Here is a 25,105-nt window from a genome sequence, read left to right as displayed (position 1 = left end):
TTTTTTTTTTTTTTTTTTTGTTCTCGAAAAAACTCCAAAAACATTTTTCTATAACGTTACCAAACACAACCTTAATTGATAGACGAACACTCTTTTGACTAGTTTTGTAAATTTAAATTTGAATATTTTTATTAATTAAAACAATGAGTGAGTAGTTTTAAAGAAAGAAAAACTTGATTTTATGTAATTCTTAATTTTATTTTTTTTAAATTTATGCGTACTTGGGTTATTAGATTGGGCTTTGGGAATATAGATTAGAGTAGTAGAAGAATGGCTGGCCCACTTATATTCTCATATATTGTTCAAACTTGATACATTGGTATGTCCAATCAATTCCTGTTTGGCTATAAATTTTCAGTCAAATTTTGATTTTACACAGAAAAAAGGTCAACTTTTACAAAAGTCAAAGATATGAACAAAGTAAATTGGCTATTGAAAATAAGTAAGGAGCAATCCATCATAAATGGGCCAATGATAGAGTTAGCCTTTCAAATTTGACTAAAAGGTAATTTTAGAGTAACCTAGTTATCCATACAATTGTGTTAACGGTATTGCCGACACCCTTGCAAGGAGAGGCCTGTCCATCCGGTGTAGGACAGTATGGCCTCAATCCACTCATTGGCTGAATCAGCTCTGAGAAACTGATGCCTTGGCTTGTAACCGGTCCTTTTTTCAATAAGATTTTGCATTATCAAAAAAAAAAGTTATCCATACGATTGGAACTTTCTAAACCACATTGACAAAAATTAGGCGAGTAAGATAGGTAGACGGGCTCCTCTGTGAGCCAAATGATGGTTTGCTCATGTTAGTTACTACATAAGAAAGGACTTAATTTCTCTCTCTTTTTAATAAATTTGGTAGACACTTAGGGAGAGAATCTCCTCATCTCCTAAAAAAGGAAAAAAAAAAAGATCTATAACCTTCGATTAGTATGGAAAATTGTATTTTTGACTTATACAATAAAAAGTGAGAGTTAATGATAATAAAAGAGTCCAATCAAAGGTCACATAATCTCTAGAGAGGAGATTCTCTCCATGGATGAAGAAAAACTTTTTTCCTAAAAAATGTCGAGAATGTCAGTGTCTCTTGGGTCTCCTCTCCACCGTGGACTTGGAGGATCTAGGTACTCTCCAACCATTAGGCGACCCAGTGAGGCATCAAACAACTGAGAGAATCTGAACACACACCCCAACACACGAGCATACACCCTCAATCATAGATTGTCTCACTAGGCAACCTAATGGTTGGAGAGAATTTGGACGCAAAATTAGATGGCAAGAGTTTTGTATAAAAAATTCAATCAAAATTTCCTCTTGTAGCTATACAAGTGTTTTGAATAAAAAAATTCACAAAAATCATAGATTTGGTGAAATCGTTCAGACTGATTCAATGGGGGCCAATACGGTATCCGATCAAAAAAAAAAAAAAAAGGGTTTTCCAGTTTCAACTTAAACCATTCTTTTCCATTTTGGGGTTTCCAAACAAGGAGGAATTGGGACTGGTGGTACCATGCAAGACTTCACTTCCAATACACTGTCAGACCAGTTGAAGCAGTCGGTTTCTAATGAATCTTATTCCAGCAGATCACAATCACACTTAAGTAAACCTATGCTCATACACTTTTCCTTCATGATATCTGTTGAACAAAGTGAGCCCCAGTCTAAGGGTGACAATCGCTTGGTTTGATTCGATTGATTTTTATTGGGTTGCAGTTTCGGTCGATTTCAACTTTGCCTTCAATCTGGTTTGGTCTGGTTTCCTATCTGTTTATAATCAGGCTACTATCAGGTTTGGTTTGGTCCAGTTTCAGTTTTACAGGTACATATAAGGATATCCATAGAAAATTCCGGTTTTTTTTCCTGAGTTTCTCATTGGGTTACTTCATTCTCCATTTTTTAAAACCGGGTTTGATCCACTTTTCAGACAGTCTGTTTTTGGTTTTGTTTCCACCAGTTCCATTAAACTCCAACCCAAAAACCAAGCTGATAAAGGTTCGGGTCATTCTGGATTGAACTGGTCAATTTCAATTGATCTGACCGACTTGCGCTGAACTTTGACACCCTTGAGTTGTCACTGTCTCCTCTCACACCGCCCTTGCCCAAACCTTACAAATTTTATGGTCTTTACTGCAAAGCTATATATCAACATGATGTGAGAGAGAGAGAGAGAGAGAGAGAGAGAGAGAGAGAGAGAAACCAATAAAAATTGCAGTACAACAAAAGCAGAAATTTTTGGTCAATTCCAGTTTCTACTAGTGGAAGAGTAAAGCCAAAAACTCCAAAAAATTCTCCCTTCAACTTAAAGTCGAGGCATGTAGGGAAGAAACAAAAGAGCAGATCTTCTTATTCTTCGAAGCCAAGCCATATATGCCTCCTCAAAACTCTTCGTTTTTAACCATTAATGTCACTTATATAAATCAAAGCTCCATCTTCCCTTTGATATTACAGAAATCAATCAGGGTACTCTTTATCTTTCTAAACTACCAAAGACCATTAGAAAACATGGACAGAATCCTCTTGGTCTCCCTTCTTTTTCTGCTGATAGCAGCTAATGGGGCTGCAGAATATAGCATATACAATGACATCGAAATGCTAAAAGAGCTTGAAGAGTTAGATGTAGAAGGAGATGAAATGGAAGAAGAATTTTTTGATATTCCAGGATGGACTAGTCAGCATGGTGATAAGGTTCTTGTTAATGTTGATGCCTTTGGTGCAGTTGGGGATGGAATTTCTGATGATACCCAGGTAAATTTTCCTATTTTTTTTCAAATTAATGGTGGTTATATCACAATTAACAGAAAAAATGATTAAATAGGTGCTCCTGCTGTTCTAAATTTTATGATCTGTTTTTTCTCTCAGGCCTTCTCAGATGCATGGGATAAAGCATGTTCTACACAAAAATCTGTTTTCTTGGTACCCCAAGGAAGGATTTATCTAGTTGATGCAACCAGGTTTAGAGGACCTTGTGCTGATAAGTTAATCATCCAGGTAAACTCATACAACTTAGTATTTACCAATTTGCATAATAGACTCCATCAGACTACTCAAACACACAGTTACTGTTTTAAAAACTTAATACCTTTAGTTAATTCTACAATTGTTGAAATGGGTTTAGTGAATTCTATTTTTTCAATGAGATTTGACTTGATTCTTTGTTCAGATTGATGGGAAAATCATAGCACCAAATGAACCAAAGAACTGGGACCCCAAGAATCCAAGAATATGGCTTGATTTCTCCAAACTGAGCAGAGTAATCTTCCAGGGTAGTGGGGTTATTGATGGTAGTGGAAATAAATGGTGGGATGCATCTTGCAAAAGGAACAAATCAAATGTAAATATTGGTGAAGGTTTCTCTTTCTTTCAATCGTCAGAGATTAAATTTGACAATAGTGTCTAACTTCATTTTTCTTTCCATTTGTGTTTTACAGCCTTGCAAAGGTGCACCAACAGTACGGATTCCTCCTCTTCATCCTCTCCATTATTATTGTTGTTCAAATTTGTATAATGCATAGATTTGATGAATGAAATAAACATCCAAGATTGAGCTTTAAGTAGTATTTAATAGTAAAAAATGGGTGCAGGCATTGACTATTGATTCAAGCTCTGCAGTTAGAGTTAGGGGCCTTACCATCCAGAACAGCCAGCAGATGCATTTTGTAATCTCCCGTTCCAACTCAGTCCGGATTTTGGACATGTTCATCTCTTCTCCGGGGAACAGTCCTAACACCGATGGAATCCATATCACTGAATCCACTAACGTTGTGGTCCAAAATTGCAAGATCGGAACAGGTGAGTGATTCTTACAACATGGATAGTTAAATAGCATCATATTGACACATGGTGACGTCGAACAAGACAACCCCATTAATTATATCCAGGCTTCTTCTCTAGAGCATCTAACAAGTTGCAGTCTACGGCTTTCAGGTGATGATTGCATCTCCATTGTTAATGGAACCTCAAACATCAAGATGAAAAACATTTATTGTGGACCAGGCCATGGAATCAGGTAAATTGCTTTTTCAGGAAGCAAGATGTGATAATCAATAAATGAACAGAAGCTGGCAACTAACAAGCCTAACTGGGTTGATCCCTTGAACTTGATCACCACCTTCACTTCAACTTTAGATGTTTAATGGGAACCAAAACCAACCTCAGGACAGAAGATATGCTTTAGGATGAATGAGAACAGGGAACATTTGATCTATTAAATGCTGAGTTCTATCTTTTTATACGATGGTTCTTTTTCTTTTTTCTTTTTCCACAATAGCATTGGGAGCCTAGGGAAGGACAACTCCACAGACACAGTAACAAAGGTGGTTTTGGACACAGCATACCTCCAAGAAACTACCAATGGTGTCCGGATTAAGACTTGGCAGGTAAAATCAATCATCAAATTGTCACCAGGGCTGTGGCATAGTCATACTTGTGAATAACAATGGCTCATTGAATGAGCTTAATGAGATTTCCCATTTGATTTTTGGTGAATGGACAGGGCGGTTCTGGTTATGTTCGTTCTGTGCGCTTTCAAAATGTGAGGATGGAGGATGTGGCAAATCCCATTATCATTGACCAGTTCTATTGTGACTCACCAAACACCTGCCAGAATCAGGTATCCATACATTCATGCTCTTCCATTAAGAAGTTATTTTTATACTGGGAATTTTAAACTTATTTGAATGGTTGAGACCCAGAACAAAGGAACCGAACCGGACCGATCCTAGTTTTAAAACCGTTTCCCCACCTTATTTAAATTTCACTATTTTCATTTTCTCTAGTCCCCAACATACCCTTTGAGTTGAACAAGTTCATCAAACCTGGGTTATGAAAGGTTGTGTTAGTGTAGAGCAAAGAAGCATCACAGTGCTGTTCGCAAAATAGAGCATTTGAGCATAATCTCTAGAATGTAGACTAGATGTCACTCTTGATCTGTTTCTTTTTCTTTGCTAGACTTCTGCTGTACAGATCAGCCAGATCATGTATCGGAATATCAGTGGAACTACAAAAAGTGAGGAGGCCATGAAATTTGCCTGCAGTGATACAGTTCCCTGTAGCAACATAGTCCTAAGCGACATTGACCTAGAGAAGAAAGGTGGCACCGTAGAGACCTACTGCAACTCTGCCACGGGATTCAACTACGGGGTTGTTCGTCCATCTGCCGATTGCCTTCAATCCTCTGACAAGGAATCCCATTGCGACCAAACACAAGATGCAAGGATCATAACACCTAGTACAGAAGAAGGTCCTCTCCATACCGAACTTTGACTCTGGTACTGAAAGTGACAAATTATCCACAATGGTTTCTGAAACAGATTAATTGTTCAGAGTGGTGACCACAATTACCAAAGGTGGGATCTAAGAACTACTGCAATTACAGACATTTAGGTAATAGGTTATACTAATCTAGCTATAAATGAGTATATCAAGCGACTACGAGCTGCAAGTGCTATTGATTACTATATGTTCTACAGATAAATGGAGTAATATTATAATTTTGTCAATCAGAGATCATGTAGAAGCTTAAACCTCTATTCCAGCAGTTAAATGTTCAAAATTACTACTGTAAATTTCACTCCATTAGTACAAAGAGTAGACCTACTCCCCTGCTAAGTTAACTCCAAACAAAATGAACAAGGGACATTTGAAAAGCTCCAAGAAGTGTAAAACATCTTTGGAACATGTGTGTGTGAATGTAAGCATGAAAAGCTCTTAAAAAAATATATCATACTACCTGAATCTACACAGAAACACATATTCCCCAAAATCTTAACATTTAGGTATATGATGATTAAAACTTGAGGGAGAAAAGACATGGACTACAAGAAAAGTTCTGAAAGCACTTGTGGAGACTGAAAATTTGCTTTGGGAAGGCTAGAAGGGGGCTGTTTTGGATACCACATACTACTTCAAGCATTGTAGTGTGAAACCTATATGGGAATCAAGATAAGTAACATCCCATAGCAATTGCTCATCTGATGATAGTTCATGATAATCTTTCATTTAATAATCTAATAATTGATGTCATGATAAACTTTGAAATGGATTTAGTTGTTGAAAGTTGGAAACCCCAAAAGGGAGGGGGGGGGGGGGGGAGGATTAAACTGATAAAGCAAGGACTGAATGTGAACCATTAAAATTTGCTAACTTTTACTCGAAGAAATGAACACACATGAAGGCTCCATCTGGTTGCAAGTAAAAGGAGCTGAAGAATAGCAAAATTGATTTGAAAAAGTAAAACGGAAACTTTAGTAATCATGATCGCGTAATCTACTTAAAACTCCCACCATAATTGGTAATTATACTTCTCAAATCTCAAATTTAATATTTATTTTCCTTCTTGAATCCAAGGGATTTGGTTGTGAATAACCATATTTGGAATAATTTGGACTTCATCACCCAATCATGTTTGTTAATAATTATGAAAGTTACCATTTTAGTTTTGATTTAATTTCGGTTCCCTTCTAATTATTATTTCCCTTGCAACTAGGGGGAGCCGAAAGACCTTCTCGCCAGAACGAAATATTTTTTGCTCCCCGATAACTGAAGTAAATGGATATTAATTAGCATACTAAACTGAAGTGAGGAATGAGTAACCTGCAGACCAAGCCAATGATATATCTGTGAATATTCCACTAATGAAGTCAAACAATTCATTCACCACATAACACAAAAATACAGCAGAATAAAGGTTCAAAAGATCCACAACTCTTAGTTGAAAGGAAAATCCATAAGTACCTCTATACTAGAGAACACTTTTTCTCGTTGACAAACAGTAGTATTTGGGTAAAACAAGATAGCTAAACCCCATCATCTTAAGTAACATTTCCAGCTCAACAATACAAGAGAGGAGGCAAACACTAGGTTAACCCAGCTTTCACCAGTAACTGTTTTGGGGGGAAGAAAATACCAAATCAGAGAACAAGCAGGGGGTTTTCGGTATTTCTTCAACTCTACTGCAAACATATATGGTACACTAGCACAACAGCACCATACCTTCCATCATGTAATTATGATCTAGAAACCAAGGAAGGGGCACTGCTTGCGAGCATGTTCTGGTATCAGTTTCACCAGAAGCTCTAGAGATGCTCCTTTCAGCTCTGCATCATCAGTAAGAATGTGGACTCAGAAGCCCAAAACAGAGAGATACATAGACAAAAACACATTAATGAAGAATGAGAGAACCTTGGGGTTTAAAGTTAAATAGTGGAGGCAAGGGGCGCCCATTAGGGAGACGGGTATTAGGATCACGAAGTTCATCGAAAAACGGATGTACAAGAGCCTCCAACTGCATCAAATACAAATAAAATCAAGTCAGGTAAGCGCTGTGATAAGCAGTGCAAAAAGCATATAAGGCTGAGCTCAGGTTCATGGACTGACATAAAAGAATACATTGAAAGCAATCCTCCTCAGTTAATGCAAAAGAAAAGAGTGTAGTAAACACTGGAAACACTCACAGCAGTGCACCGCAGATTTGGAGAATACTGAAGAAGTCTTGAAACTAGATCTACTGCTTCTGGGGGCATGCGCTTGTGGAATATCTAAAAAATCAACTCATAATTATATGCTAATAAAGCCAAAAAGCACATGCATATAATTAAATGGGAGACAAGGTGCTCACTTTGTGCCACGGATGAGCCTTGATCTGCGGGAATTTAAACTCTGTATAGTTTGGATTCATACATTTAATCTCTTCTCGAGTGGGTGTACCAAGTACCTGTTAGAAAAGTACAGAAAAGAATCAAAATTAGAATTTGCCAAGTTTGGTCAGCCAACAGATTAATTCACCCTAAAACAGAGAAATTATTCTACTGTTCACAAGTACAAAAAAGTTTTACCTTGATTATCTCAACAAGTTGGTCAACACCACTCTCCCCAGGAAAGAGAGGCTGTACAAATTTAGCACAATCAAAACAATAGCAAAGAAAAATTAATCAAAACAACAGCAAAGAAAAGTTAAGTGCTAACACCAGATTACTTAAAAAAGTAAAAGCATGTAACTTATGACAAAAAACCTGTCCAAGAAGCAGCTCAGCAAGGACACAACCCACAGACCAAATGTCAATTGCAGTTGTGTATTCGGTTGCCCCAAATATGAGTTCAGGTGCACGATAGTAACGTGAGCAAATGTATGATATGTTTGGCTCGCCTTTGACCTGTTAAGAATGATGGCTGGATAAGCAACAACTATAGTATGCAAAAGGAGAGACCAGAGCACACAAATCGTAAACAATTAACATAGAAAAAATGTGCCTGACACAGAAATGAGAACATAGGGTAGAAAGAAAGTGGAAATTAGAGAGCCTGATAAGGGTAGAAGTAGAACTGCATGTTCATGCATAATTTCAGAATTTTGTTCACATATGAATTAAAGAAAATGAAAGCAGAAAAGACAACAAACATGAGAAAGATCATGGGTTTCACATGCTACATAAATATGAGTGCAAGAATATGATCTACAATTAACCAGCTCCACATCAGCATTAGAGTTCCCCTCCACACAAACTGTATGCTCAGTCAACTAGAAGCAGGCGGAAATCTATGTTGTTTATGCTCAGTAAACTAGAAGCAGGCAGAAATCTATGTTGTTTTCACTAAGGTCCCAGTTTGTTTCAATGGAAAATATTTTTTAGAAATTCAACGTTCGTTTATAAAATTCCTTTCGTATTTCTTTGCCATTTTCTCTTTTATAGATTGTACATGACAACAAAGCGCATATAGTCATGCTTGAATGAGAAAAGAACGCAGCCATCTGATGGGGTTGGTATCATCCATAGGTGGTGATTGTATCATGAACCAGGATGGCCTCACTTTTTCTGCACCATCTAGAAATTTAAAATATTTTCCAAAATTTTGTACTGTGTTTCAGTTAAAAAAATCTTTAGAAAATTTCAATTTCCTCCGAATTTTAGGTATTTCTGGAAAATATTTTCTGGACAAAATAATGCAACGCAAAAACACCAATGACATTGGCAGCTTGGATACATTGCAAGCCTACATTTATAAGATACATCAACTCTCTGTTTCCATCACATAGTTAAATGGTTACAAGAAATAAATGATAGGGCAAGCCGCGAAAAAATAAGATTACATATTGGAAATTGAGTCATCTAATATTCCTAAAATAACATTGAAATCTTATCTTAGGAATACATCTATTAGATAGAATAACCAATTAATTGGCAAATTCACTTTCACCTGTCACATTATATAACGATTTAGAAATTTTGACAGAAACATAAAACCATCTTAATTCTCAAAGAACAACCAAATTACTTAATAACTTAACAGAAAGATGCTAAACACAAAACAAGCAAATATCCTACCAGCACTTTTGCACTCCCAAAGTCACAAAGCTTGACCTGGTGAGTATGAGGATTAACCTGCAAGAAATTGTTGGGGGGGGGGGGGGGGGGAGGTATATCAATAAGTAGCATCTAATCAATCATTAAGATGAAGGTGCATGAGGTTCTGTACAAACCAATAGATTCTGAGGCTTAATGTCTCTGTGGCAAACTCCTATGCCCCCATGAATATAGGCCAATGCCCTACAGATCTATCATAATAAATTTGTGTTATATAATCTCCCACATAAACTGAACTTGAGAGAGTAGAGCAATAAATCTAAGACTGTAAGAGGGGGAAAAAAATAGATAAGAGTTCAGGTAATTTTAACGTCTTCGGAATGTTAAGAAAATGAATTAAAAAGGGGGTGAAATGTTACTGAGACAGAATCACAGGAGTCTTAAGGTTAAACCAAACAAAATCATCTGTTTCTAGAGCATTTTATTGACAAGAAAGCTTCCTTTGCAGAACATTTCCTCTTACCTCTCACTTGCAAATATGACATTACAAGACAAATCAAGTTGATCCAACTACACATTAGTTGCTTTAAGAGACCAGAAAAAGTTACTCAAGCAGAAAGAGCAACTCATATTGACATAGTAAGACATCATCAAATTGTACAATGTCAGGCGCCGATAAGTTTTAAAAGAAAAATACCTAATGTTATCAAGCACATAATAGCACCAAATATGGTCTTATAATCGATAACAAATACCTGGTAAGTATAGAGCTTGACATATATCAGAGGCATTCTCTGATTTGCCCGGCTGTAGTGTTTTCCAACACGATACACCGTCTCAGGTACATATTCAAGCACCAAATTGAGATAAAGCTCATCTTTTTCCGTTGTTGAAAAGAAGCAGTGTTTGAGTGCAACAATATTGGGATGGTCAAGAAGGCGCATTGTTTGCAACTCACGGTTCTTGTATCTCTTATCCTGCAAAACTTTTTTGATTGCTACAGTCTCTCCCGTTTCTAGGCATTTTGCCTGCAAAATAAGATTATCAGGGTTGAATGGGAACAAATGAAGATTAGGAGGAGCTGAAAGTCAAAGAGAATACAATACAGCACCTGAAATACAATTCCAAATGATCCGTGTCCAACAACGCGTTCGGCCATGTAACTTATTGTCTGAGGCACAGATAAAGAAAATTTGAGTACACAACCCATGATACATGGGAACAGATTCAACGTTACAGTGGGGAAAAGTCAAACTTTGTCATTGTAATAACATATGGTCCAACTTGTTAAACTAATGTGGACCGTTGCTTGGTGTGATGGCAAAAAACTCAGGTTGCCAGTATGAAGATGCAGGTTCTAGTCTAAGGGTAGCCACTTCGTGCAAATAAAGCTGAAGCCCAACTACAGCCCACTATTCTGGGAACCAGTTTAAGAGGAACCCGCACCAGGTTACTGCCCTTTTATGCCTTGTATCAATAACATAGTGAGAAAACAAAAATAAGGAGAGAACAGGACAATGATAAATAGCTCTCTGAGTGTCACCAGTGATTGGTTTGATTTGCTTCTTATCCAACATCTACAGGATGTGGCAACTTATCTAAGGATTATTATAGCTCTTTTTTCCATTTCTTGTAACATAATTTCCACAAATCCCTAATATTTGCCACCGTTTCACCCTTCTTTTTTTTTCTTTTTTTTTTCATCCTATTCTGCAACTTCTCATTGAAAATTTACCCCAAAATTCCTTTTCCTGATATATCATTTTCTATTTGGCATTTATTTATTTATTTTCCTGAAAAAAAACTTGTTTTGCTACAGAACAAATGGTTCATTTGACAGTAATGAAGTTCATCTTCGTTCAACCCTAGAGATCCAATTCTTCAGTTTTTATATACATAAGAACAGGAAGTCCCAACTGTAAACAAGAACTAATAATGACAGTAATGAACATATACCTGTTTTGGTTGACCATTCCTACCACCAATTGTTGTTACAATTATGTGTCCTGTCTCAGTTCCATTTCCATCCACTACAGTAGCTTCCATTTCCTACCATAAACACGTGTATGCACACAAATTGTACAAGATAAGCACAAATTCTTAAGATAATGAACAAGTTCTCTGAGGAGAAGGGTTGAAAGAAAAGAAGGGGCGGGGGGGCAAAAACAATCCTCAAATTGTCCAAAAAAGGGTAACAAGAACCTTATCATCTCTGATTTTCATCTCATTTATTTCCTCTGGAAGCTTATCAACAGACATTGTGTTGCCACCAGATTTTCCAACTGCTGAAGGAGGAGCTATGCCAGCAGAATCCATATTAGGGTCAAGATACACAGGAGAAGTCTTTCTGTGATTCGCTACCACAGCTCAAAGAAAACCATCTTTCAACCTAAATAGGAAGCAATGCACAACAGACATCAGATACTATTTACAATTCACGAAGACATACTTATTATGCTAAAATTGATGGCTGATCATTAATGGAAATATTTCTATAGTCATTCACCCAAGCCTTGGATTCCATTTCTTGTTGGACAGGCACTGCATAAACTCTTTAGGAAGAATTTCAATAAACTTCAGGGTTTTCCAACTTTAAGCAGCAAAGGTAAATCCTCAGGTAAAATCAGTACAAAAAAATATTTTACTTGAAAGTTTTCCTTTTAAATGGATTTTACCAGGAAATAAACAGAGCTTAAATGCAAAACAATAGACAATCATTTAAACTCTTATGATCTCCAAATTTTTTTCAGCAATCAGACTATCATATACTTGTAAGTCCTAACAGCCATGCTAGATCAGTTGGTGTAAATGAGGGTCCTAGAGAAAATATATTGAGCATTCATCTAGGCAGTGAGAGACGCCAAGAGAATGGAGGCCTAGAAGAGAGAATTGATCAGGGTGCGTATTCATTTATTAATCAAATTTGTTTGCCCATCCAAATGGGAAGGAAGATCGTGGTAATAACGTTCTGTATTAAATTTACTTTTTATCAGTCATCTAAATTAATACAAGATTAATTATTCCAAACCCAACCCATAGGCAGAATCTGAAATCATTCAGAACAAAATAGGTCCACCTGTAGTCAAGCTCAGGAAGATGCCACATATGCATGTTCCACAAATGTTGTCGTTACACCACAATTATATCACTAAGCATTAGCAATTGATTTTCAAATAGCAACTTGTCTTATTAAATGCTCATTTAGATTCATAATAATGAGAACTAAAAACATATTTGGTTTCTCAAGAAAGAAGGTGAAGACTTCAAACTTTGAAAATGTGATTCTCTATTTAAAGGGGCCACCTAGAAATCCCCATCTGGCAACAAATATAAATTTCAGGTTTCCTTTAAAAAAGGCAATTTAGTCATGACTGCTACCGTGTGATAACACAGACTGAGTGGGTAGACCATCCGGGCTAATAAAATTTTGCATAAACAAAAAAAAGGATTCAAATGGTTCTATCCAGGAAGTGGAGCAAAAGCCAGACCAAACCAAATGAAACCAGGTGACTGTCTGACCACCCAGATCAATCCAGGTATTAGGAAAATAGGCAGGTCAATATTCTTGTCAGTAAGCCTTAATTTTAGGGAAAATAAATTGATTAGCATCATTTGAGAGGGTTTCCAGCCAGCTATCAGAATCATTTAACATTGAGAATTCAATGAAGATTTTGAGAATCATATGTAATTTTCCATAATGGGACCTCATATAGTTTAGAGTTTACAACCTAGTTTGTGGAGCTACATAGAATCCCACACACACACTTTAAAGGTACTAACTGTGTGATCCTTAGAGATCAACTAGTAGATACGAATAGATTAATTACTTTTCTATCCTATTTTATATCCATTTGGCAAGATCAGACCTATGCCACTACAACCCAACTATGTTCCCCATCAAAACTTTAATCATCCATATCTACCTTAACCCTATTTTCAAGAATCTTAATTCTTTGAATTATTGTAATCAAAACCCACCCTGATAAAGCCTGCATCAGATGGTATATGCCTCTGGCAATGCTGCATTGATTTGGTGTCATGGTAAGGTGTCATTAAGTATATGGTGTGCAAATTTAGTCAAACTGCACCAGATAATGAAGTGCTGAAACTTGAGCAGCAAGAGATACCACAAAACGATTGCTTTAGATATCTGAGGTCAACCATAAACAAGAAGGGTGATATTGAAGATGATGTTTCCTACAGAATTAAAGTAGGATGGATGAACTATGAAGTGAGAGGTGCCTCTACAGTGTTGTGCGACAACGCATTCCTGTAAAGCTTAAAGGAAATATCTATAGGACAGTGGTAAGACCGGCTATTATATATGTGGGAAAAATGTTAAGCAGTCAAAAAAAGTAATATAGATAAGTTTGGTGTAGCAAAGATGAAAATGTTATGATGAATGTGCAGCAAAACTAGGACAGATAGAGTAAGGATGATTGTATCAGGGTTGATCTAGGAGTTGCCCCAATCCAGGACAAGCTTCATGAAAGCTGTCTGAGATATTTTGGCCATGTTCTACAAAGACCCATTGATGCACCAGTAAGGAAGGCTGATCAGATCCATATGGAAGGAGGTAAGGCCAAAATGACTATAAGAGAGGTAGTAAGGAAAGGCATGCATAGTTTAGATCTTGACCCTAGCATGACCTCAAATAGATCTATTTGGAGGGCAAAGATCCGTGTTGCTGACCCCTTTTAGGTGGGATGTTTATGTGGTGGTGCTATCTTCTTCTTCTTACCTCTTTTACTTTTTTACAACCTTACGGATCCATGTAGCCGACCCCATTTAGTTAGGATAAGGCTGAGGTTTGTTGTTGTTGGTAAGGTACCATCACAATAATTTCAAACCATGTCAAGTTCGAAATTCTATCCATTGAGATAGTCCCACATAAGTTGTGGGTGACTCCACTATCATTTATAAGAGCCACTAGAGGCCACCCCACTTCAAGCCAATTGGTTTTAAGATGGAAGCCTTAACATGGTATTAGAACGGGCAGATTGAGCCTTCGTTGATGATGGGCTCCTCGCTCAACCCAAGAAGACAAAGCCAAAGGAGGCCTGCACGTGAAGGGGAACATTAAGATAGTCCCACATCAGCTATGGGTGACTTCACTATCATGTATAAGAGCCACAAGAGATCACCCCGCTTCAAGCCAATTGGTTTTAAGATGGAAGCACACTATCGTTCAAAAGACAGTTCTTATCAACCATGACTATATGAAATGATAGGACTAATTGAGGACAACTTGAGAAGAATCAATGAGATGATGGTAAGAAATCATTATTCCTTCCATGTCTCGCAAAAGGTGGAAAATTTGCAAGACAAGATACTTAATATGAAAATCATATAAATCATTTAATGGTGGAAAGATATAGTAATTCAAAGCTCTTGTGATCCTACACTAAACCGGTAGAAACTTTTGATAGTGTCATGATGATATATTAAATGAGTTTACCGATACCCCAATCAACGGAAATGCATGAAATTTAGATGAATTATGATTTCAATAGGAAGGAAAGTCTAAGCGATAATTCTTTTTTTTTTTTTTTTTTTTTTTTTGACAAGGAAAACTTAGCATATTCTTTTTTGGTGAACTTTTTTAAGTTATTTACGACATGCAAATGCACACTAGTGAACTTGCAAAAGATGGAAGAAAATTCATAACTAAGGAAATAGCATGGAAAACCCATTATGTAGTACAGCTAGCTCAAATTAAGTCTGATTTGTAAACAATCACATTGGTCAACGTTGCTGAAAGTGAAAGCACAAAATCTGATAATGCAATTATTGGTGAATCATAAAAGGAAATCAAACTGGAGTTTCAAAGAGGGCACAACGAAAATAAAACAAATAAAAAAGCCCTAGAACCAAAAGAGAGCTGGAAGTTGGTTAACAAACCAGAAGCATTTTAAGTAGCATCTACAGATTGGGAGACAATGAAGATGCTCTAGATCAAGCTACATGTTATAAGGAATTTCAGTTGAAGGACCTGCCACACAATACTACAGAAAATGCAAAGAAGTATACCACCCATCTGCTCTTGATATCATCTTTTATCAATTTGATAAGAGTGAGATGAAGATTGACTTCAAAGAGCCAGATATTGTGAACCTGTTGCCACCAACTCATCGATTTCCTAATTCCTGGCAAATAGAGTAATGATATTGAAAATGGTTCTCATATATCTCCAAAGTCCAAACTAGTCTGCAATTTTTATATTCTTCATGATCCTATTCCTAAAGTTTTTGACAAAAAAAAAAAACCTTGCCAACCATGTGATTAAATATCTGTGGTATGACAAAAAAACTTAAGATCAAGTTTTCTCTCAAACGGTTTAAAGCAACAATAACCGAGGAAAAGCACCAACTATCCAGAACTTAAAGAAAGAAATTGATTTCAATGAGGGGCTCCATCAAAGCATCTTGGCTCCAACATGGAAAATGGGTGGCAATGGGTGGACCAGCCAATTTTAGGATGCATTTCAGTTTGACACTTCACCATAAGCCAAGGACAACCTCATAGACCAGGCCTGCCACAAGTCTGGAAAAAATAACAGAGTTTAGGCTTAGCATGTGTATGCTGAGCTTTAAATCATATATATATATATATATATTCTTGTAACAAAAAATTTGCAATATACACAATCTAGCCATCCCATGGTTTTAAAAGTCTACATCAGACTGGCCAAATCACCTAGTCGATATTTGTACCACACAAGACCAAGATAATCTGTAAGAACTACTGAATTGCCCCAACCAGTGGTAATACAAGGATCATGCGCATTGGATCCAGCCCAAAACCTTAAACTACTAGGTGGAGAGGTCCAACTGATACATGAAGTCATCCAAGGTCCCAAAGTTTGTCAATGTGGGATTATTTCCAGCACTCCCATCAAGTGGTGCCCTCCTTTGGGTCTCAAAACACGTGGAATGTGTGGCCCCCTCTTTTGGGTGGCTGTAAAGATGTCATTAATTCAGTGGCCCTGGTCCTAGTACCTTTGAACCATGTTAATTACCCAGCCCAAAAAGCTTAAACTATTAGGTGGAGCTATCCAACTGTCATATGAAGTCATCCAAGATCTCAAAGTCAGTCAAGGTGGAATTGTACCCAACATTTCACATTCTTAGTCCCCACCCCCCACCCCCAACCCAAAAAAAAAAAAAACATAGTATAGATTTAAGGGCCGAGTAAGTTGGCTCCACAGAACTTTTTAAGCCTTCAATTACTTGCAAAGCTGCACCTATGAACCAGCGAGTATAAAACTTTTGTTAAATGTCCAACCCAAAGCATTATGTGGAGAGGCTCAATCTGTTTATGAGGTATACAGGATCCCAGAGTTTGCTAATGTCAGATTATTTCCAACAACTTTCTCCATACAAAATTGTGCTTCTCCATCTCAACATTGCAACTTCCTGAAAACCCGAACCTATAAATTATTGTGATCAAGCCCTAGCCTTGATATGTCATAAAATTTAGAAGGCACTAGGCTCTTGTTTCCCTACATTGCAAGAGCACATTCACATCCAATTTCCAAATAGAGCTTCGTTCATCTCACCAAGGCTTCTCATGGCTAGGCCTCCGACATTCTGAACTTTCTCCCTATGTCCCCTAAGAGTTATGGAGTTGCCCATGCGACACGACTACAACTAAACACTAAGATCTCCACTAATTTTTGAGGGTATGTCAGTTGAAGGCTAATCTGGAAGAAAAAAAAAAAAACAGTTGGCCACATAAAGCTTTGACATGCTAATGGGAAGTTAATGTAATAGCAATTAAGCAGCTACACAAGTTGAACTCATATATGATCAGGAGAGAAAGAATAATTTATCCCTAGAAACTATAACTTTAATTACATGAAATGCATGTCTTTGACATCAATTAGACAAACGCCCGTTCATGGCGATTCATAGATAATGCTTAAACTAACTTATTAAGATAGACATGGCTTTGTCATTCACATAAGAGATCACTTAGGATTGTCAAATTCATTGCTCCAAAGAGAGAATTATGTTACAAAAAATACGTCGTGTGGTTTGTTTGATTAAATCTTTTAAATATCCACACAGCCATAGGAGGGCAGGCATGCTTAAAGAGGAAATAATGACCATCAAACTACCTCAACATTTACCAGAACATTTATTCCCAAGCATACTTAACATAATCAATCACATATTGCTAACATAAATGCATCATATTTTGCTTTCATTCAATCACCCCTTCACCTTCATCGTTAACACCATCTCCATCCTCAGTAGGAGTGTAGAACAATCGTTGAACAGAACCTAGAAAAACTATTCAGGAGACTGGATGTATGCCAGAGGCCCAGAACTAAATTTGAACAGAAATTTCTTAACCTGGATGTCTGCCAGAGGCCCAGAACTAAATTTGAACAGAAATTTCTTAACTTTAAAAAACTAGTAAAATCAGTAACTAGAGTGTTGCCATCCCGGAGCGAAATGTATACGTCCAAAACCTGCATCACCTTCCATCTCAGAATTTCAAGCCCCAAAGCGGTAGGCAGCATACAGAGAAAGGAGATCAGTCACATCGATGATACCTGCAACGGCGGACCCCGAGAAACCATTCGCAACTTAATGGAAATTTTCTTGCCAAATAGTTCTGGTCTTTTGAACAATTTGTAGAATTTATCACCCGATTCACCAATTTTCAAGTCAGGGAAAAGGAGGAAAAAAAAAAAAATCACTCTTCTGTTTCCATAACACACACATACACACTAATTTCCTTTTTTATTTTTTATTTTTTTATTTTGGATAAGTTCATATTTTTAGCTCTCGGGAATCTACTACAGTGAATATTCCGAAAATTAATAGCTCATATACTCCAGTTCATTTATGGATCACAAACATGCCTAGAGGAAAAAACGAAGAAGCAATAATCTCCGTAGATAAGCAGAAACAAAAACGAAACAGTAACGACAGCAGAGATCTCCAAAATGACCTCTCGGTCTGAGTTTCAACTTTTGTTTTAGCTGCTTCGAAGTAGCCATGGAAAGAACACAAAAAAACAACAGAAATAACGACGAGAATCGAATCAAACAAACAACGACAAGAAACGAAGTCCATATCAAAACCGCGTCAGAGTTGCGGAGCCCTACCTAAAGCTGTAAATTTCTCCCATTTTCCACTGCAGACAGAAATTGAAGCTTCCACTGGTAATCTCAGTCAGAGAAGAAACGCAAAAACCCTAGAAAACGAAATTAAAAGAATCGGTCTCTTCCAACCTTCACAGAGATCTCTTCCAGTACCAGGTTTGACACCAGAATCCGTACCTGCATTTCACTCTTACAGTGTAATATCAGCTCTTTCTCTCTCTGAAAGCAAGCGGACGCAACATATTCATTAAATTCACTTCAGAAACGCTTTAGACATCCGAGCATAGACTTGACACTGGCTTCTGTGCGACACGTGGCAATTTTTTATTCGGACTTGCTGACTGTTACTCCGCCGACATCTCTGTACTAATGTATCCTGGTGGGCCTTGTTTGCATATTTGCATCTGGACACTCTTCTGCGTGACAGCAGAATCTTAACCGTAAGATTTGTTTTAGATTTGAGATTAACGGCGAGAGTGATAGAATGACGTTCGTATTGCAATCTTATTTTCATTTTCTTTTTAATATTAATCGTCTATTTAATATTAGATTAATTTAAATCATCTATTTGTTTTTTTATAATGTAACTGATTCTTAGTTTTTAGGGTGGAGATATGACGAACGTGGTTACTTAACTTGTCTAATATTTTTTTAAAAATAAATAATAAAAATCCAATATAAGCGGACTCCTCCTTCGATTCTGTGGGAAATCTCAATTCTTTCTCTTTCTCATTGCTTCTTCTTCAATGCCGTTCCTTCTTTCTACAATCACCATCATCATCATCTCTCTCTCTTTCTCTCAAAATAAGATGAGATAAGAAAAAAATCAACATAACTATTTTCAGGCATTGAGCATATGAGAGACTTGGTCACACATATCCAAATACCATATTTACATATTAATCATCATGCAAGGGGATTTTGACAATAAAACTTGCATGTATGGTAAAGGACAAATTTGAATTAATAAAGTAAACAAAGCTGTTGAATATTTAGGATTTTATTATTACTTATTGGGTATATATTATTAACCTATGAGAATTTATCATTGATGCAAATATTCAGTGAGATTGGCAAACAAAACTTCAACTAGACTGGAGAGCACTGAAAAAAGAAGAAGAAAAAAGGAACAGCCTTAAAGAAGAAGCAAGGAGAGAGAGATGATCGAGATTTATAAGCGGAATCAAAGGAGAAGTCCGCTTATATTGGGATTTATTATTATTTTTTAATATTAACAATATTAAACAGAGTTGTAAACAGCAATATTAACATATTTAACAAGTGTCAATCATATCACTTACGTGAATATTCACTGGCTCCGGACGTTCTACATTTCTATTTTTCTGCACGTACCGCCACCATTTGCCTGAGATTAAAGCACTTTATTTTCATCAAACGCCACTGATCGCGTGGCTTACACGCTAACACCAGGGACAAAGGGGAGGCACAAAATGTCAAGGGCAGGGCCAGGGGCAGGGGCGTGATTTGTGCGATCCTGTGAAAGGGCATAGGGGAACGCGACTAGGTAATTTTCTTTTTTCCAATAATTTATCTTTCCTCGTATTATTTTGGCCATTATTTAATTCTCTACCAATGAAGTGAGTAATCCTGTATGAAAAAGTAAATTCAAAATACCTATATTGCCCCTATTAAACTGAGCTTTTCAATTAACGGCTATTGTTGATGAGGGTAGTATTGTCATTTCAGAGTAAAACTCTTTCATCATGAACAAACACGTTGGACTCCTCGTTAATCCTGCCTAATGAGGTCACGTGGAAATTCTGAAAGTACGAATGATAACATCCCATGTACCCCCTTAAATGCCAATAATACCCTCATCAAAGAAATTCCAGCACTCCATTCCAGCCCAAGAAAAGCTCTCAAATTTCATTTTTGGTAAAGAGGGTAGATATCAACAACATCATGGCTTTATTCAAACTAAGCGTGATCGGTTACATGGATTCTTGTTTTTTAACTAATTTTATATGAAATCATATGTATGTATTCTATCATGAAAAATAAAAAAATCATATATATGTAAGGCTTAAGTGAGCATATATTTCCTCACCCCATCTTCTAGGGTTATTTTAAGTCTATTCCTGGTTCTTCAAGATCTCTCAATATAAATCAAATCAGTCATCTGAATTAGAGCATCACAGCCTTCACAGGTCCTTCGTTAAATATAGTTATTTGATACCTTGTCATTCCTAATTTTGTAATGCATTCATCCCAACTTTGTCATCTCCGCTACATTTAATTTATCTATATAATATTTTTTAAATTTTCCATCATTTTACATCGTACGTCAATTGATTATATGACAATCTTATCAACTTTTCCTTTAAGCTTTTAAGAGATATATTGATCATATAACCCTTCAGGGTTAAATCGCTAGATTTTAGCTTTCCAAATTTTTTTGATAAAAATTTTAGATTTTCAAACGATGATGATAGGATATTGCTATTGTTTCAAGTATGACTTATGAGCATGATTTTAGTTAACGGCATAGATTTCGTCCCTAAGACTCAGATACAGCCGATCTGATACTGATTCCTAAAACCTGCTTATATGTAGGATTTTCAGCGATCTAGTTCATTGTTGATCTGGGCCTAATATTGTAATCACTGCATTGGAAACTAGAGGCCCATTTCACACGTTCTATGGACTTGGGCCCTAACTTAAAACCATAAAAGACTATGCTTGGGCTTAGCCCAGCGAAAAACTGTACAAGAATCCAGATTTTGATTCTCAGCCCCATAAAGAGATGGAGCGTCTTTTGAGCGGCTTGAGTCCCTGCAAGAAAAGATATAAGCTGAAAAGATAAAGGATAGAGATGGCAATGGGACGGGTTATGGGTGGGCATACTTGTAAAATTGCCCAAGCCTTACCCACACTGTTCCGTTAAGCATACATGAAGCAATAATTTATAAGGTAACAGGGTTGGGTATAGCGTGGGGTGCACATCTAGGCAAATTGCTTTGAACCATTTTTGGTTCAAAATTCATCAATTTTTCAACCCAGGCCCGCTCGATGGAGTTTTACAGTATTCATTTATAGAAAAAAAGTTAGGTTTCTTATCAGTATACCGTAAGTTAGGCTGTATTTGGTAATGTTTTTAAAAAACAATGTTTTGTGTGAAAAACATAAATTTCTGTTCATGTGTCAAAATGCCTTTTTTTTTTGGGTAATTTATAGTGCCACCCTTTAGAGAATGCCAGTATTATAAGAACACCCCCTCTCTTTCACCAAATTAGATTGAGACCCCCCTACCATCGGTCACTGTTATGAAATATACTTTATATGCTGATATCAGCTATTATATTTTTTTTAAAATACCAAAATGCCCTCTTCTCCCTCCCTCCTCTCCCTTCTCTCTTTTTCGTCTCTGTTCAGCGAAACCCTTTCCACCATCTCCCTCTTCTTTCTTCCTCCTCTCCCTTCTTCTCTCTTCTTCCTCCCCTCTCTTTGTCTCTAATCAACGATGAAAAAAAATCTGAAGTCGTCTCTGTTCGACCAATCTCTCTCTTTGATACAAAAAAAAAAAAGATTTAGAAAAAAATGTTCAATCAAGCTCTCTTTGAAATACCTAACCAAGCTCTTTATGAAGAAAAAAACATGTTCAGAAACTCACTCAATGACCCACTTTATGGAATTTTACAGATGTGTAGTCGCACAAAACGATTTATAGAAATAAGGAATATAGCAACCGTTTTCACATAATGAAAATTGTAACCATTTAAGAAAGATAGAAGTGACCTTCAAATCGTTCACAGCCAACAAAACCCCAACCGGAGAGGAGGAAGGAAGAAGAGGGAGACGGTAGAAAGGGTTTCGCTGAACAAAGACGAAAAAGAGAGAAGAAGGGAGAGGAGGAAGGAGGAAGAGGGAGAGGTGGAGAGCAGAAACGAAGAAGGGAGAAGGGAGAGGAGGAAGAAAGGAGATGGGGATGGTGGAGAGGGTTTTTGCTGAACAGAGACTAAGAAGAGAGAAGAGGGTTTAAAATGGAGCAGACGTTTTTGACCTGAGATCGATAAAAAAGAAACCCAAATCCTCTCTTCATCGCGTGCCATACCTAAAATACCCAACCTGATTTCAATAGGCGTCCTCTTTTCTCTTCAATCTAGGCTTTTTCATTGTGTTGCTGAAGCCATTGCCATCTCCGACACGGAAAACATCGTTTGTGTAGACGATTTGTGGCGGAGACCAACAGAGTGGCTTTAGGCTACTGAAATGTGACATTTTTTAATCCAATGGCATTCATATTTTTTCGTCCAATCGTTAAGCCATTTCAATAAATCCCAACACGTAAGAAGATCAGAGGGAGAAACCCCATAAAGAAATAAAAGAGAGGAAGAAAGAAGAGAGAGAAAGAGGAGGGTTTTGCTGCAGACTCTCAACAACTGAACAAAGACAAAGAGAGAGGATTTAGTTTTGACCCGAAATCCATATCTTTCCCGGCGTATACCCACGACACCAAAAACACGAACGTGCTGAGGACAACGATGACAAGCACTGGTGAAGATCTGGGCTCCTTGTCGGCATCGGTGTTGAAGTGGGATCTGAAGAAGGGAGGGATACCACCATGAAATTGTTTTAGTCAAAAGGGTACAAATGTCATTTTAACTCCTCACTTAACAGCAACTGACGGCATGGGGTCCGAGTCTAATTGGTGAAAAAGATGGGGTATTCTTATAATATTGACATTTTCCAGGGGGTGGCGCTATAAATTACCCTTTTTTTTTTTTGTTTGGAATGAAACTGGAATGACGGAACTACCTTTTGTCGTTCCGTCAATTCTTGTGCTCTAATTTTTTTTTTCTTAAAAAAAAAAAAAAAAGAACACAAAACACACCATAAATGCACCGCTTTATTCCGTTTTTTAGTTCCCATAGAACAAAAAAACTTCAGAAACGTTTTCTAGAACGTTACCAAACGCAGCCTTAGTATGCAATGTGTTTATCTTTCCCTTCCACTTTTGAAATGGCCTCTCTACCTCTCCTGGAACCTAGATAATACCTCATCGGGTGCCCTATTAGTGTTATCCACTAGTTTATCGTATACCGGTGCCATATCTTTATATATGAAAATTGAGAATGAACCAATAAGGGGTAGTTAAAAGAAATTGATAACAGACCAAAACTAACCAAACCGAAAACCATCAAATGGATTGGCTGTCGCAGACCAAATTCATTATCAAACTGAACTGATATATAAAAATTTGGAAACCCACCTAAAACTAGATCAAACCGCCGGTTTAACATCCTCACTGGGAAAAGTCTTAAGGGAAGGGGAAGTGGTGGCACCCGGTTAAGACCGTTTTGGTGCCATTCCTTGGAGAAGGTATTAGGATGTATTTGGTTACATAAATCCATGGGAAGTATTTTCTAGTGAAACGTGATTCTCTATTTTTTTTATTTGTTTGATTGTATTATGATTTGGTTCTACTTGGAAATATATAATCCAATTCAAACATCTTGTAAAGGTAAATGTCATTCATTTGAGAGTTAAGCTAAATAGTAAACTCAGATACGACACCTGATTCCACCCTCCATATAAATAGGGTGAGTTAAGTGGTGAATCAATTGGTTAAAGATTCAATTTTAAGAGTCTTGTGGTCAATAGAATCAACACTGGATTGACCAGTTGGTGTGAATTGTTGGTAGAAGGTGACTAAGGCCTTGAGCAAATATGAAAAATATGTCAGAGAAACCTTCAAGGAGGAGAGGTGGTTAAAGCCTGCTTGTCTCTTGAGGTGGACTAGCTTACCCATTCAAAACTGAACACTCGTACCACACTATTGTGTCCCTTGAAGCCCAAAAAGCTTGAAGCACAAGGACCCAAGAATAACTTGAGCAGCTTGCAAGCAAAGTGTTTGATTAATTTCCTCAAAGAATGTGGCAACTTCAGGAAAGCAAAAGATTGTTGATATATCCTTGTCGACACAAATACCAATAACAGATGGAAGACAGCCACCCTTTGTCTTCTTCCACTATTCAAAGAATCAATTTTTACATCGCAGCCTTAAACCTTCCAACTCAAAAATCACATGTCCAACAACAAAAGCACCAACAACAAGCATAACAAGAAACTTTGGCTAATTAAGTTTAATTCTCTACCGTCTTATTTTTTAAAATTCTTTCAATCAAGGGTCAAAATGGGTTTTTGAAATAATTTTTTTTTGTTTTTATACAAAAATAATTTGAAATTGATTTACTCATTCACATATTTGGAGTACACATGTAAAATAACAGATTTTACTCTTTATAGCTTTGAGGAGCTATGGTGGCAGAGTGGCTAGGGACAGCGAGAGTGATAGACGATGAGGTACTCAACAATGCTTCTTCCACTACTTGTATGCTTGTGTTTGCCATGACTTCACTTCATTGCTTTTGAGGCAAAGAAGAGATCAGAGGAGAGATGGATAAGAGAAGAGTAGAGATGAGAAGGAAATGCAAAGAACCAAGAACACCATTGGAGAAATAACGGGCACAAGAGGTATAAGAGGGGATGATGGAATTACTACATTAACTCCTCTTAAGTGACATTATACATTCAAGAAAAAACTGTTTATATTGATTGGAGCAAGTAATGAAACTATGGGCTGTAATGGTTTTTTTTTTTTTTGATATCTAAGCCTTAAAAAAATCCTTAAGGTGAAGATCCCTTACTAACTTGACTACCCCTTGGGTAGA

General features: G+C 37.0%; 2 protein-coding genes across 5 annotated transcripts; one reads left to right on the top strand and one right to left on the bottom strand.

Annotated features, from left to right (window-relative positions):
• Nucleotides 1-2,421: 2,421 nt before the first annotated feature.
• On the top strand, nt 2,422-5,502 carry LOC122076188 (probable polygalacturonase At1g80170). The gene is made up of 9 exons (XM_042641505.1): nt 2,422-2,744; nt 2,859-2,987; nt 3,160-3,330; nt 3,428-3,448; nt 3,581-3,788; nt 3,924-4,005; nt 4,267-4,375; nt 4,492-4,608; nt 4,947-5,502. Exons 1-9 carry the CDS (start codon nt 2,502-2,504, stop codon nt 5,259-5,261), a joined length of 1,395 nt encoding a protein of 464 aa, XP_042497439.1. The 5' UTR covers nt 2,422-2,501; the 3' UTR covers nt 5,262-5,502.
• LOC122076189 (shaggy-related protein kinase epsilon) lies at nt 5,280-18,637 on the bottom strand. 4 transcript variants are annotated; one of them, XM_042641509.1, is made up of 14 exons: nt 18,417-18,637; nt 11,501-11,687; nt 11,255-11,347; nt 10,410-10,469; nt 10,054-10,326; nt 9,475-9,549; nt 9,320-9,376; nt 8,009-8,149; nt 7,832-7,882; nt 7,615-7,710; nt 7,451-7,534; nt 7,179-7,281; nt 6,990-7,093; nt 5,280-5,299 (listed from the first exon to the last, which is right to left on the bottom strand). In XM_042641509.1, the coding sequence occupies exons 2-13, from the start codon at nt 11,612-11,614 to the stop codon at nt 7,011-7,013; spliced, it is 1,230 nt and encodes a 409-aa protein (XP_042497443.1). In that variant the 5' UTR covers nt 11,615-11,687; nt 18,417-18,637; the 3' UTR covers nt 5,280-5,299; nt 6,990-7,010. The 4 variants fall into 4 exon arrangements, with proteins under 4 accessions (XP_042497443.1, XP_042497442.1, XP_042497440.1 ...); XM_042641508.1 differs by lacking the exon at nt 5,280-5,299 and adding an exon at nt 6,612-6,880 and having other exon boundaries at nt 18,417-18,636; XM_042641506.1 differs by lacking the exon at nt 5,280-5,299 and having other exon boundaries at nt 6,612-7,093; nt 18,417-18,636.
• Nucleotides 18,638-25,105: the final 6,468 nt, after the last annotated feature.

Source organism: Macadamia integrifolia, chromosome 4 (genome assembly GCF_013358625.1).
Source record: "Macadamia integrifolia cultivar HAES 741 chromosome 4, SCU_Mint_v3, whole genome shotgun sequence".
Classification (NCBI taxonomy): Eukaryota; Viridiplantae; Streptophyta; class Magnoliopsida; order Proteales; family Proteaceae; genus Macadamia; species Macadamia integrifolia.
This window is presented reverse-complemented; position numbering and strand designations above follow the sequence as displayed.

Excerpts from the sequence above, each read along its gene's own strand:
- LOC122076188 (XM_042641505.1), top strand. The coding sequence starts at position 2,502 with ATGGACAGAATCCTCTTGGTCTCCCTTCTTTTTCTGCTGATAGCAGCT. Across the intron at positions 3,789-3,923 it reads AAATTGCAAGATCGGAACAG|GTGATGATTGCATCTCCATT; the intron begins GTGAGTGATTCT and ends TACGGCTTTCAG. Across the intron at positions 4,609-4,946 it reads CAAACACCTGCCAGAATCAG|ACTTCTGCTGTACAGATCAG; the intron begins GTATCCATACAT and ends TTTCTTTGCTAG.
- LOC122076189 (XM_042641509.1), bottom strand. The coding sequence starts at position 11,614 with ATGGATTCTGCTGGCATAGCTCCTCCTTCAGCAGTTGGAAAATCTGGT. Across the intron at positions 10,327-10,409 it reads CATTTGGAATTGTATTTCAG|GCAAAATGCCTAGAAACGGG; the intron begins GTGCTGTATTGT and ends CTTATTTTGCAG. Across the intron at positions 9,377-9,474 it reads TTAAGCCTCAGAATCTATTG|GTTAATCCTCATACTCACCA; the intron begins GTTTGTACAGAA and ends AATTTCTTGCAG.